Raw genomic sequence first — 13,893 nt, 5'->3', positions numbered from 1 at the left:
TGACCAGGAATATGGGGGCTCACAGAGATCAGGCAGCCTTTGTGGAATGGGGTCTTGCCTAGGTCCTCTGTGTATATCTTATGGCCGAGTATCTTGATGTTATTGTGAGATTCCTAACAGTGGGAGTGGGGGACATTGACACATAGGCTTCATGACGTCTTGTTATCAGGAAACATCATGCCTGTTAAATCTGCTCTGAGCAGAAACATTGTCAGATTTAAAAAAAGAGCAGTAGAAGAAAAGAATGTAAATTGAATAATCATGTATGAAATTGTCACAAATATTAAAAGATTTGAGCAAAAATTTTGAAAATTCAGAATAAGTTATAAATGTACTTATGACTTATAGGATTAATATGGATTTCTGAGAAATGTTTCATGAATTGAGTTAGCATAAATGCAAATGACTACTAACTATTACAACATGGTATTCTACATTATTTAAGGAATGATTTTTACTATGGTGTTAACAAGTGAGATATCATATTCACCAAATTATCTCTAGTAAAATATACAATTTGGGAACAGGAAAAGTAGGTATTCTGATAGCATAAGCTTTGTGACGATTCCTTTAGAATCTGGGAATGGAAAGGTTTTCTTGGTATGTAATAAATAAATTCTTTGCATTCCTTTCCCTCAGCATCTGTTAAATTGTGCATCGTGATCCTTCTGGTCCCTCTGATTTAGTTATGTCTTCAGGCATGTTGATTCTGTTACTAATTTGTAATCTATAATTACAATAAGAAAGTACCCCAAGTGTTCATGGTTATATAATTTCTATTGTTTCAGTTATTGAGAACTCAGTAGTGAACAAGGTGACAAAATTTATTCCCAAGACTGCTGATGAAATGGCTTGCTATAGATTGACTAACACATTTTATCTTCAAAATTGTTTACAGAATACATATGCTATCTCCATGTCAAAATAAAGAAAGTTGTTCTGTGCCAAAATTACTTCTACATGATTCCAGTGATTCTAGCCATTTTTTTTTCTGTAACAGCACATTGACTTACCCTGTGTCTTCTTCTTCTTGATCACTTTGGTCTCTGCTCTTCCTTTTCAATAATTTAGGTTTTACGTCTGTGTAGTGTTCATTGTTGTCCATTTCCTTACATTCTGTTCTCATCTTCAGAATGTTTCCCAGGTACTTTTCTTGGATTTTAGTTTATTCTTATTTTTCTGTGACCCAGAAGATTTTTGTTGCTTCACGAGTCTGTCCTTTTTCGATGTAAAAATTGAAAGTCATACACGTTACCCCTTGACCCAGTTCTCATTTTTCTCATCTGGTTTTGTCCAGTTGGTGTGGAAATTCTGAAGAAACTTCTGAGAAAGAGAAGAGAGGACGTGATAATGCAGATGGACCCAAAAAGCAGTGCCTCTGAAGAGGATTCTCACAGATCCTTCATGACCCAGTGTGCAATGCTGTTCTCATGACTGTAGTGAACTGTGCACACCATCTGAGTGAAGATTGCTGGACCTGCTGCTCCTGCAGACAGCCTACTTTCTCAGTGTGGCTCACCAGATCGCCATGAACAGCATGCTCCATCACCATATAGGTGTGCTCTTTGGTATCGATGATGTGGAACAGCTAGATGATGTTTGCCTGGTCCAGCTCTTTGAAGATGTCAATTTCTGTTATGTTGCTATAGTCATTCTTTCTACCATTTTCAAGGATAACAGCAACTTGCACCTTTGTGTGGAAGTGACGGACCAGCTTTACCTCAGCAAAGGTCTCTTTTCCAGGAGTCCTGAGTATGATTTAGGGGTTTACGTGATAAGCCTCTCTGATTCTCTATGTCCCTATGAATAATGCTGTTCTCATGACTGTAGTGAACTGCACACACCATCTGACAGAAGATGTGCTGAGCCTGCTCCTCCTGCAGACAGCCCACTTTCTCAATGTGGCCTGCCAGATCCCCCTTTGTTGTTGCCTACTCCATTATGTATTAATGGTCTCTAGTATTGATGATGTTTGACTGGTCCAGCACTTTCATGATGTTGATTTCTGTGATTTTGCTGTAGTCATGTGTCCTACCATTTATCCGGATCTTCATAGCATCTCACCACTCTGTGTGGAGGTGGCAGACCAGCTTTACCTCAGCAGAGGTCTCTTGTCCGAGGGTCCTGAGTATGACATAATGATCTTTGTAAGGGATAAGCCTCTCTGCAGGCTGAGACCCGAGATGGGTATTTTTGTGGTGTGACAGAGAAGGCAGATGAGGGAGCCCTGCAGGGAGTCCAGATGGCAGTGTGCTTTACTACAGAGAAGTCCAGCACAAAAAGAGTTAAAACCTCTACCGTAGGCTTCTCCAGAGGAACACATAGTAAACATGACATATGTCCCACTTATGGCCTTCCCTAGCATCGTTGTAAGAGTGGAGCAGTGTGCAAACCCCACAAAAGCTGCTCGTGAATTAGAAGCACCTAAATAACTATTTGCGTGGACACGGAAGAGCAAAGCTCATTCATCTGTCTCTCGTATCAAGGTCAGGTGAAAAGGAAAGTTTTGTCACTTTGCGGGAGAGGTGAATCCCCTCCACCATCTTCCTCCCAGGCCTGCTGTTGTGTTTGCATCCTGCCTATATCCCTTTGTCGCTCTCAACACAGGAGACACTGTCCACTGCATGCTGGTTCAGTCTAGATGTTGGAGAAAGGACCAGTTACTCTGTGATGTTTACCAGCACCGTATTTGTGTCTTGACAGGACAGTGACTGCAAGGTAAACAGAAATGGGTCAAAGTGTGGATGGGATGCTGGGAGGTTGTGGGTAATGCTTGCCTGTCCTGGGGACACTGTGCATACACGAGTCAGTCAGCAGTCTGGGAACTACATGTTATTCATACCCCACATCAATGGTCAGGCTTAGAGAGAGCCTTGACCATAGAGCTGGGGTTCCAGCCCAGTTGTTTGTTTGGGAGGTCTCCTGTCAAAGTTGGCTATGGGGTTGTCATGGACACTCTCCAAGTAGGCTTCTGCTCTCTGCAATATAGAGTGGACACTCAGAAAGGAGTGAGTGCCAGGATTCCGGTGTGGGTCTCAAATGCTGAAGGTATCACTGAAACGACTAAATTTAATCCTGTTCTGTGAGGGAGGTTTATGTTCTCTGTTTATCCTTGACACTGATCTATGGACAAATAAGCATATGGCTGCCAAAGCTGCCCTTTCCCATTCCCAGGAAGGTGGTTATTAGGCTCATGATGCAGAGGAGCTAAGGCGTAGTGAGAGACAACAGACGAGTGGATTCGGAGAGATTGTTGGCATAAGTTATGGCAAGTAATGCATCTCTGCCCTCTGGCTCTCTTGCCCCAAACTATTATGGAGGAAGGTGAATATCTTCTTATACCTTATTTGAGGACAGTCACTCTGCCACAGGCCAGCTACTTCGTCTGTAATTTGCTGAAGACTATTGAGCACGAGGATGCAGACAGCCTTGCAAGGAAAAGCAGTCTTGAGACACTGAGGCTCTTATGTGGTCATAATCGCGACACATCAGGGGGTTGTTTCAGTCCTAATGCATTTTACTGAAGCTTCGACCTGGGAAGGGAGACTTGGGCACTATGTCCAGGTCAGTGATCCCCAGGAGACACAGCCCAAGAGAATCACTGGCTCCAGACCCAGGGGATGGTGTCAGTATAAGGAGATGTGAGGTATATTTCTGTTTATACTGAAAATTGCCTTGGGTCTGATGGTGACTTTGTGTGTCCCTTCTACTCAGGGAGCCATGTTGTTTTTCTCCTGGGAGAATAGAAGTCAGCTAAAAACTAGGACTCCACACCCAACTCTTCCATCCATCACTGCTGGTCTGCTGGATGGAGCAGGAACAGGTGCACTCAGTACCAGCTATTTGTAGCAGGAACTGAACACACATCATCCCCAAAGCTGTCCTTAAGTATCCATCGTGCAGAGGACAAAGCTAATTCTTTGAGTTGTTCTTTTGGACAAAGTATGTTTGATTTGGAAACTGCTTAATGTTCACCCAGTGACCTATTGACTGAGATATGATGACCATATTGGTAATGTTGAATCCCTGGTGGTCTCATAGGTCAACTCCAGATCTCTAGTTCTCGTCCTTTCTCTCTGAATATCTGCAGGCTCTTTAGGACTTGTTCTATTGTAGATGCTTATTTTTACCAAGGATGTGTCCTGTCTGATGTAGGCAAGTGTACGTGAGATGCGGTGCAGCAAGCACAATGCCCGTGTTTAGGCATGATGTTTGGAAGCTGCGATTAATTCTTTGTTCTCAAACCCTCCTTCCTGCAAAGTATCAGTGCAGCCAGGGACATCATTCCCTGCAGTCAGAGGTTCCTAAAGAGACTATAAAGATGTTGGCCTAGGGAAGGGCACATTGGAAGACAGTGGGCATTATTGTACGTGTCTCATTAGTCCCTAAAGTGCATTAAAAGTAAGCCTGCCATTATCCTCCTAGGGCAGATTTCTCGAGCTTTGGGTATGTGGAATCATAGCCAGCTCTTACATTGGCCTCTAATATTCCTTCTCTTGTAGGTGCCTGGTCACATCCTGAAACAGACACCCAGGGAATTCCTGACCTGAGGACGTGCACACTCAGCACGGGAGCCAGTGATGCAGGAGAGCTCTCTCTTTTCGCTGGAAAACTAGCAGGCCCTTTCCTGAGCTCTCAGTTCAGAAGCTCCCCACAGGTTCAGGAGGATATCCTGGGTAGGGCAATGAAATGAATTCTGTTGCAGCATCCAATCACAGACCCCCTCCCCAATTATCAGCAAATTCTAAGGGTGACAGACGAATCAAATTGTAGATGTTTTACTGTGGAATCCTTGTTCCACTTCGATGCTGTGCATATTTTGACAAGCACAGAGGTGACCTATGCCTCTCTATTCTGACAGACGCCCCGGGAAACCTGCTTGAGCAGATAAAGTGCCCCAGTAGAGCGGGTGGGAACTAATGAGCCTCTTTGCAAAGTATGGGGACAGCATTGCCTGGGAAGGGCAGTGTCCAGGGCCTCTTTTCCAGGCCATCAATCACATGGTGTACTTGAGGTCCTCCACTTGTATGTCATTTGTCTTGGAGAAACAATTAACAAATACTGAAAATACTGAAATATTGATGTAGAATTCCAAGAGGATTTATTCTAATTGACATTCAGAAGAGTTTAGGATGTCTGAGAAGACGACAAAGGAATAGAATCTCTCAGACACCTCTGTTTCTCAGCACCCATCACTGTTGTTAAAGTGACAGACCCTACCCACCTTATGTCAGCTAATTTTCTCATTGGCATCCAGGGAAAGCAAGGCAGTGAAAATGGACTGCCCTCCAAGGGCTGGAGGATAACTGTGCAAAGCAGTCAATAGCAAACCCATTAGAAAACTCAACTTGATCTCAAATGTTACACTTGCCCCAGATCCAAACACTACAATGTTCATGTAACAGTTACAGAAGAGATCTATGTAAGTTTCTGCTCATAAGGAGGAAGATCAGAAACACCCGGAGAACATGAACTGTTCTCATGTGAGCTCTGCAGCCACTGCCCAAGAAATAGAGAGACTGGAGAACTGCTTGAGGAGACAACTCCTCAGGACATCTGGAGAGAGTTTGGACTCTGACGCACCCCCGGAGAGGACAAATTCCTGTTCTAAGCCAAGATGGTGGTTTACTGCTTAGCGTTGTCAGCAGTGTCCAGGCAGACAGGCCGATGTGCTCTGTGCACCGCTCTTTACACCCATGCAACCCCCAAGATTACTACAAAAGGATGTGAGACAGAAGCACAGTGATAACTTTCCAAAGTTGGGGTCACATCCATCTCTGACTGTTAACTTTTTCCTAAGCCCAGGAGGAGGAGGAGGTTGAAGAAAGGAAATACATAGGACTTTCTGGAGCTGGTGAGTCTCCATGTTGCTGCTTCTGGAGCCCGGAAATCCTAGAGCTGCACACTCCCTAGCCCTGCTCCACACCCATTGCTGGATGCAACCCATGCAGAACCAACACCCTCCTTCTTCCCCACAATGACTGCAAGGCACCAGGCTGTGCTGTGCTAGATCTGCCACTTACCCCAGACTACTACGTGCCAGGCCCTGATGGACACCTACAGCCCACAATCTACATATAAGGTTAGGACTTACCTGACACACACGCCCCTTCCAATACAATCGTCTAGGTATCAGGACCTTATTGTAGTTTCTGTGCAGATGCAGGCATGCGTACAATGCTAAGCATCAACCCTTACCTAGCCTCTCACTGTTTTATTGCCTGCTTACACTACTATTCAGTGGTAGGGGATTTAGCATGGCTGAAAATTAGCAGTGCCCTGCGGGCAGTAACAGAGGTGTAAGAGACACTGAGCATTGCCTGAGGGTAGGCACAGTCTGAGGTTCAGGACTGTGGAGTGCAGAGGTATGTCATACTTAGTATTGCACAAGGGCTCAGGTAGGTGGTGAGCAAGCCCTGAAATCAAAGAGTGTGTTTCAGACTATCACGGTGATGGAAGGAGTGTCCCAGCAGCCTGATAACAAGTAGAGCACTCATGAATTTGACAAAAGGATTAGGGGGTGTCTAATAAGGCCTGAAGAGTGCACAGCCCTTATATTGAGATGACTCTGTGGGAGCTTCAGGGAGATGCTCTACAGTGTCTTATGAATACAGCATTGTATGTTGTGTGGCAGCATTTGTGAAGTGTCTACTATAATAGGGTCTGACCCATGGCGATCAATGTATAATACTAGGGGCGTCTCCAGCAGTGCCTGAGCAATAGTAGTATATGTGGAGCAGAGGTGATGGTGCTGATACTTTAAGGAACAGTGTGTGTGTGTGTGTGTGTGTGTGTGTGTGTGTGTGTGTGTGTGTCTGTGGTGATGGTGGAGAAAGTGTACTCATGGCTGTCACCTAAAGTGTATATAAAGGTATGTACTGTTGCATTTTTCATTGTACTGTGTGTTTCATGACAAAAGTGAAAGAAAGGTTTACTAACTCCCTCCTTCAAGGGTAGAGAGAGGATAAGAGGATGTGAATGCATCATATTTAACCAGCATGTCTTATCAGGTCGATGACTGTTTCCCATGCTCAATTGTATTTCAAAATACTGATTTTGGTGTCAGTATTATTTGGTGCCTGGTGATGAACAGGGCATTTCCTCCAGACTGGAGCATCTGTGGAGCACAGTGTAGCTTCTGCATCCCTTGGCTCTTTCTTCTGTACCCTCTCCCCAACTTCTATACTGATTGGAAAAGCTGGTTCCTTGCTCTCCCTCTAAGGGTAGAGGGAGGCCCAGAGAACCTTCAGGAATCACATTTAACCAGGGTGTCTCATCTTGTTTATGACTTTCCCTGCAGCTCCATCAGTATTTCATAATATTGACTGTGACTATTAGTTTACCATTTGGTTGTCTGTGTGTCAGAAATGACGCAGTGTCTTCAGATTTCTCACCCATGGAGGACATAGGCTGTGTGACTGTGGGAATGATTTCCTTAGTGGCATGTGGTGTACGTTGTTGAATGTGGCCCAGCCAATGTCATTCCATGTGCAACCATAATGTGATAGGGATTTGACAAATAGTAGGGAATGGACACTCTGTGGTGGTGATGATCTTGTGCATACCATCAATGGTGTTTTCTACGTATGTGAAGTGGCCAGGGACCACGGTATATAGGATGGTGTGCAAGCTCCACTTATCTCCTGCCAATCCATCATATAGGCTCCTTGTTAAGATATGTGAAGTCCAAAGGAGTAAGGGTACACAGACCTCTTCTAACATCTGCACCTCTGCAATTGAGTTGCCATTCCGAATTCACAAAGCTTGACCTTACCCCCTCCATCAAGATGTATTTTCACGATGTGCAATGTGTCTTTGGTGGAGAAAGTGCACCAGTGGCATGGGCTGATTAGTTATTGTTACCTTCTTATTATAGCGTATCTCCCTGAAGAACATCTCTTCTTCGAGGGGAGCAGATGCTAGGAGAACTTGCATGGATCCTATTCAAGCTGTGTGCCTCTTGTAATGATGGCGGTCCCCATAGCTCAGTTGGTACATCAATCAGGATGCTTTTTGTTGACTTTTTGTGGAGCATGGGGTAGCTTCTGTGTCCCTTGCCTCTTTCTTCCACACCCTCTTCCTAAAAGTGATCTTCTCAGCTTCTATACTGAGTGAAAACCTAGTTCACTAGCTCTCTTCTTCAAGGCAAGAGATATCCCAAGAGGACCTTTAGGGATTATATTTAATCAGGATATATCTTGCTTATGGCTGGCCTAATAGCTCAATTGGTAGTTGAGAGTATTATTGTTGCTAACAGTTTGTTATTTATTCTTGTGTGTGCTGAAGAAGGCACACCTCCAGGCTGGAGTATCTGTGGAACATGGTGTGGCTTCTGAAACCCTTGCCTCTTTCTTTAAACCCTGTTCCTGAAAGTGACGCTTCCCAGCAACAATCAGCAACAATCAATATACTCAAATACCAAATGAGGTATGAATCTATTCATCAGCATAAGGAAGGAAAGCACCATGGGAGCTGGGGGTGGGAATGGGAATACCTCATTTGGTATTTGAGTATATTGATTGTTGCTGTTTGTTTATTATTTGGTCAGTGCCTGTGTGTTAGGAATGACAATATCTTTTCACAGCTGATAGTATACATGGGTTGTATGACTCTGGAATGACTTCCTAATTGTCATGTGATACATGTTGTTGAACATGGCCAAGCAGTGTTGTTGCATAAGCTGACATACTATTAGTTTTTACCAGATGGGGACTGTGAGTAATCATGCGATGATGAGACAGAGTTTTTAAGTGTTAGGGAATGGGACCCACTATGGTAGTGATGATTCCGTGTACATATCAAGGGTGGTTTCTACACATGTAAAGTGGCCAGTGACCATGACATATAGGATGATGCCCAAGTTCCTCTTATCACCTGCCAGCCCATCTAGTGATTCATTGTCAGTTTCTCTGGGACCCTATAGAGTAAGGAGCCACAAACCTCCTCCAACATCTGTCCCTATTCAAGCTGAGTGGCCAAACAAAAACCACTAAGCTTGACCTTACCAGCTCCATCCAGGAGGGTGTGCTCTAATTTAATATCATGATGTACATTATGTCTTTTGTGGAGAAAGTGCACCGCTGACACAACCTGTCAGATGGGTGGTCTAGCCTCCTTCTTTAGATTGCTTCTCTCCCTGAGGAACATATCCAGATCTTTTCCTGGAACATAGTCTTTGACTACATAAATCATTGTTTATCAATGACGTGAAAAAAACTGTGCTATGGAACTGTGTTCCATAGACTGAAGGATGTTTCCTTCAGAGATAGTGTGAGTCAGAGCGCTGTGTTGTTTCTCGAGGACCTTCACAGCCACCTGTGCATGTGTGTGTAGTTCACAGCCTTGCATCGTATCTGTGTGTTAATGGTGTGAAAAGATTTTTACTATAATTTTACATTTCAAAGAATGCAGGATGTGTTCTTCAGAACTGATATGGGACAGAAGATTGTGGTGTTTCTTAAGTACTCATCTGTGCGTACATGGGTATATGGGTAGGTCGCAGGCAAGCATCACCTCCCCACATGTACCTGAACCCAGAGATGTTAGGATCCTGACATCATTTTTAAGAATGTCCTCTTCTATTGGCTGGCCATGATGTTCAGCTCAACTTAAGCCACTGTGTTTCGTGGGAAATTTCAGGACACACAATGCTTGAAAAAAATATTAATGCAGTTTTAAAATGGAAGTTTATAGCTATGAATTTTCTGTCGTGAAATCTGAGATACTCCCAAACACAATGATGCCTTTTCAGGCCCTTAGATAGAGGAAAAATCCGGGGGATAATTTACATAAAGAAACTGACAAGAGTGTAGCAGCACATGTTCAGATTCTAGGGTGGAGTCCATACTCAGACACAGTGATCCCTGAAGTCTTCTGCTATACACAGTGTAGCTACAACTAGAGATATTATCANTTTTTTTTTTCAAAACCACTTTGGAGTGTGGATTAGGCCAACAGCTCTTCTTCCCAAGTGTGGTTAGTCAGGAGCCCAGGCCAGGATTCTGAACCATCTAGGACTCTGAGCAATACTGTTTTGTCTAAAGAGTCTGTGGTGGCTGAGACACCCAGGCTCCTTCCCAGAACACTGTGAATGTGTCCCAGGGATACCACTGTCCTATTCTATTTCCTCCCTGGCCTGTCTTATGTTCCCTCAAAATTGCCTTTGGAGACTAACAAGTCACATATCACAAAACCATCTTCATTTGCAACTGTTTTCTGGAAAAAGACTGAATTTTATTCTTGGAACTATGCACTTTTTGTCCTATATTCTCTTCATTGTTTTATTTGTTAAAATTTATATTAGAATTGCCCTTCTGTTGTTAAGTGATGAACTCACTTTGAGCATGAAGATGGCCATGTTTTTGGGTTGTTGGACTTGCTAGGTTTCAATTTCTTTCATTAAGGATTATCGCATCTAGATACGTGAACTTCGCTTACACCTTCTGTATATTTTACACTTAGGATTATTTTGTATTATTTATTTTGCTGTGTGTGTTTATCAGTTTGTGTTGCAACCCAGACACATGGAATTTAGAGGGAAACTTGTGGCTCTAGGTGCTGGTTTTCCTACTGGGGGATAAGGGAAGAAGCTGAAGTCATCAGGTCTGGCAGTGGCTCCTGCAGACTGTATAGAACATGCTCTAAAGTGTCTCCTTCCCCTTACTGAATACTTGGAGGAATATTAGTGTTATTTTTTTCAAAGTTGGGTAGAATTTATATATGAATACATTCATATTAGTTTTTCATTTTATTGATATTTCATCACTGGAAATCTTTTATACAATGTATCTTGATTCTTCCCCCCCCATTCTGCCCAAACCCTCCTCAGCTCCCCACCCTTACAGAAATATGGTTTATATATTTTTTATGTTAAAAAAAATTAATAAATCCCAGCATTCGGGAGGCAAAGGCAGGCGGATCTCTGTGAGTTCGAGGCCAGCCTGGTCTACAAGAGCTAGTGCCAGGACAGGCTCCAAAGCTACAGAGAAACCCTGTCTCGAAAAAAATAAAAAATAAGAATTAATAAAACAGAGACCAAAAAAACCAGATAAGCATTCAAGACCTATAAGATGCCCAAAGAAAAGAAAATGAGCCCAATTGTGTACCAAAGTTTATTGTTCCATTTTGAGTTTGGCATTAATTTAGGGCATGCTAAGATACCCAGTAAAAACCATTAGAGAAAACAAAATTCTTCCTTTACCATCAGAAAACAATTGCACATGTCTTGTTGGTTAGGTTTGGAACCCTGCATCCATGTCCACTTCTCAGTGCTAGAACCTCCATCTGTTTGAACCTTTGTATACTTTTGTGTATTGCTACAGTCTCTGAATTCATGTTTTCCTCAGTCATGTTATATGTGGAATACAGTGTTTCTTTGTTTCCTTGGAAACAAAGTCTCTTCCTATTTCCTCTTCTGTCTAGCTCCCTCAACCTTGAGGGAAGGTTTTCCTGAATCCATCCCATTTAGGACTGCGATCCCAAAGTCTCACACACTCTACATTGTTGTGAGTCTCAGTGTTGGTTCCGTCACCTTCAAGAATGGGCTACACTGGCACGGGCTGTTTGAGATATACATATACATACATACATACAAACATACAAACATACATACATACATACATACATACATACATACACATACATCTAGATATAGCCATATATCATCAAGAGACATTGTATCACTGTGTCCTTTAGCGGAATAATAGTATCAGGTTTTCCCCAGGCCCCTGAATGACTGACTCAGTTTCTTGGTCCCTTTAGCAGTGTCAGGTATGGCTTCCATCTCCTGGAGTGGCCTTCAATCCAATCAAAATTGGTTGCTTGCTGCAAGAGTATTTGGTCAGTATTTTAGGAGTCCACTTTGCAGAAGGGTCCTTGTTGTTCTAGGGTTTGTAGCTGGATGACATTGATGATTGTCTCTCTCCTCCAGTTGCTTGCAGAATACATTCCTGTATCATGAACATCAGTCAGTGGTGAAGCTTCTAGTTATGCACCAGCTCAACTTCTCTGTGTTGGCTGCCATACATGCGAGTGGTCTTCGTCAATAGGGCACAACAGTAAGGTTGCAGAATAAGCCAGTGGGTTTTCATGGGGTTCTGTTCCAGTTATTCAGAAAGATAGAATCCAATCATGTCACTGGACCAAATCTTTATTCTTGAGATTTTTCTCAAAGAATATTGAACTATGTTTCTCACTATTGATCTGCTTAGGTTTTTATTTGCCCTCTTTTCAGTTTTGGTAGGTGACACATGTAGACATTTGTCCCTTTGCTCCAGTTTTATAATTCTTACGATTGTAGGATTTAAAATAGTTCCAGATAAAGGAACATGGGAACAAGAGTGGTCAGGGACACCACAGTAACACAGCCCAAAGAATCAATTGACCAGGAATATGGGGGCTCACAGAGATCAGGCAGCCTTTGTGGAATGGGGTCTTGCCTAGGTCCTCTGTGTATATGTTATGGCCGAGTATCTTGATGTTATTGTGAGATTCCTAACAGTGGGAGTGGGGGACATTGACACATAGGCTTCATGACGTCTTGTTATCAGGAAACATCATGCCTGTTAAATCTGCTCTGAGCAGAAACATTGTCAGATTTAAAAAAAGAGCAGTAGAAGAAAAGAATGTAAATTGAATAATCATGTATGAAATTGTCACAAATATTAAAAGATTTGAGCAAAAATTTTGAAAATTCAGAATAAGTTATAAATGTACTTATGACTTATAGGATTAATATGGATTTCTGAGAAATGTTTCATGAATTGAGTTAGCATAAATGCAAATGACTACTAACTATTACAACATGGTATTCTACATTATTTAAGGAATGATTTTTACTATGGTGTTAACAAGTGAGATATCATATTCACCAAATTATCTCTAGTAAAATATACAATTTGGGAACAGGAAAAGTAGGTATTCTGATAGCATAAGCTTTGTGACGATTCCTTTAGAATCTGGGAATGGAAAGGTTTTCTTGGTATGTAATAAATAAATTCTTTGCATTCCTTTCCCTCAGCATCTGTTAAATTGTGCATCGTGATCCTTCTGGTCCCTCTGATTTAGTTATGTCTTCAGGCATGTTGATTCTGTTACTAATTTGTAATCTATAATTACAATAAGAAAGTACCCCAAGTGTTCATGGTTATATAATTTCTATTGTTTCAGTTATTGAGAACTCAGTAGTGAACAAGGTGACAAAATTTATTCCCAAGACTGCTGATGAAATGGCTTGCTATAGATTGACTAACACATTTTATCTTCAAAATTGTTTACAGAATACATATGCTATCTCCATGTCAAAATAAAGAAAGTTGTTCTGTGCCAAAATTACTTCTACATGATTCCAGTGATTCTAGCCATTTTTTTTTTTCTGTAACAGCACATTGACTACCCTGTGTCTTCTTCTTCTTGATCACTTTGGGCTCTGCTCTTCCTTTTCAATAATTTAGGTTTTACGTCTGTGTAGTGTTCATTGTTGTCCATTTCCTTACATTCTGTTCTCATCTTCAGAATGTTTCCCAGGTACTTTTCTTGGATTTTAGTTTATTCTTATTTTTCTGTGACCCAGAAGATTTTTGTTGCTTCACGAGTCTGTCCTTTTTCGATGTAAAAATTGAAAGTCATACACGTTACCCCTTGACCCAGTTCTCATTTTTCTCATCTGGTTTTGTACAGTTGGTGTGGAAATTCTGAAGAAACTTCTGAGCAAGAGAAGAGAGGACGTGATAATGCAGATGGACCCAAAAAGCAGTGCCTCTGAAGAGGATTCTCACAGATCCTTCATGACCCAGTGTGCAATGCTGTTCTCATGACTGTAGTGAACTGTGCACACCATCTGAGTGAAGATTGCTGGACCTGCTGCTCCTGCAGACAGCCTACTTTCTCAGTGTG

The 13,893-nt window shown here is 42.3% G+C and overlaps 1 protein-coding gene across 5 annotated transcripts in view; it reads left to right on the top strand.

The window, feature by feature from the left end:
• Positions 1-13,893, top strand: part of LOC126499181 (zinc finger protein 120-like) — a 38,033-nt gene that overhangs the window by 13,781 nt on the left and 10,359 nt on the right. For 2 of the 5 annotated variants that reach the window (XR_007591023.1, XM_050138295.1), the window contains one exon: positions 13,678-13,875. Coding sequence is in view for 2 of the 5 variants with exons in the window: in XM_050138295.1 (XP_049994252.1) it covers positions 13,678-13,695 (18 nt within the window). In the remaining 3 variants the exon portion in view is untranslated. Of the gene's footprint in view, positions 1-1,297; positions 2,487-2,607; positions 2,719-4,502; positions 6,301-11,929; positions 12,607-13,677; positions 13,876-13,893 lie in introns of those variants that run through there. The other 3 variants (XR_007591024.1, XR_007591026.1, XM_050138287.1) reach the window with 3 other exon arrangements.

The sequence above is a fragment of the Alexandromys fortis genome, unplaced genomic scaffold (genome assembly GCF_014885135.2).
Source record: "Alexandromys fortis isolate MF-2015 unplaced genomic scaffold, M_Fortis_MF-2015_v1.1 scaffold_9, whole genome shotgun sequence".
In the NCBI taxonomy this organism is placed as follows: Eukaryota; Metazoa; Chordata; class Mammalia; order Rodentia; family Cricetidae; genus Alexandromys; species Alexandromys fortis.
The sequence above is the reverse complement of the archived record's forward strand: the minus strand, read 5'-3'. Positions and strand labels throughout refer to the sequence as shown.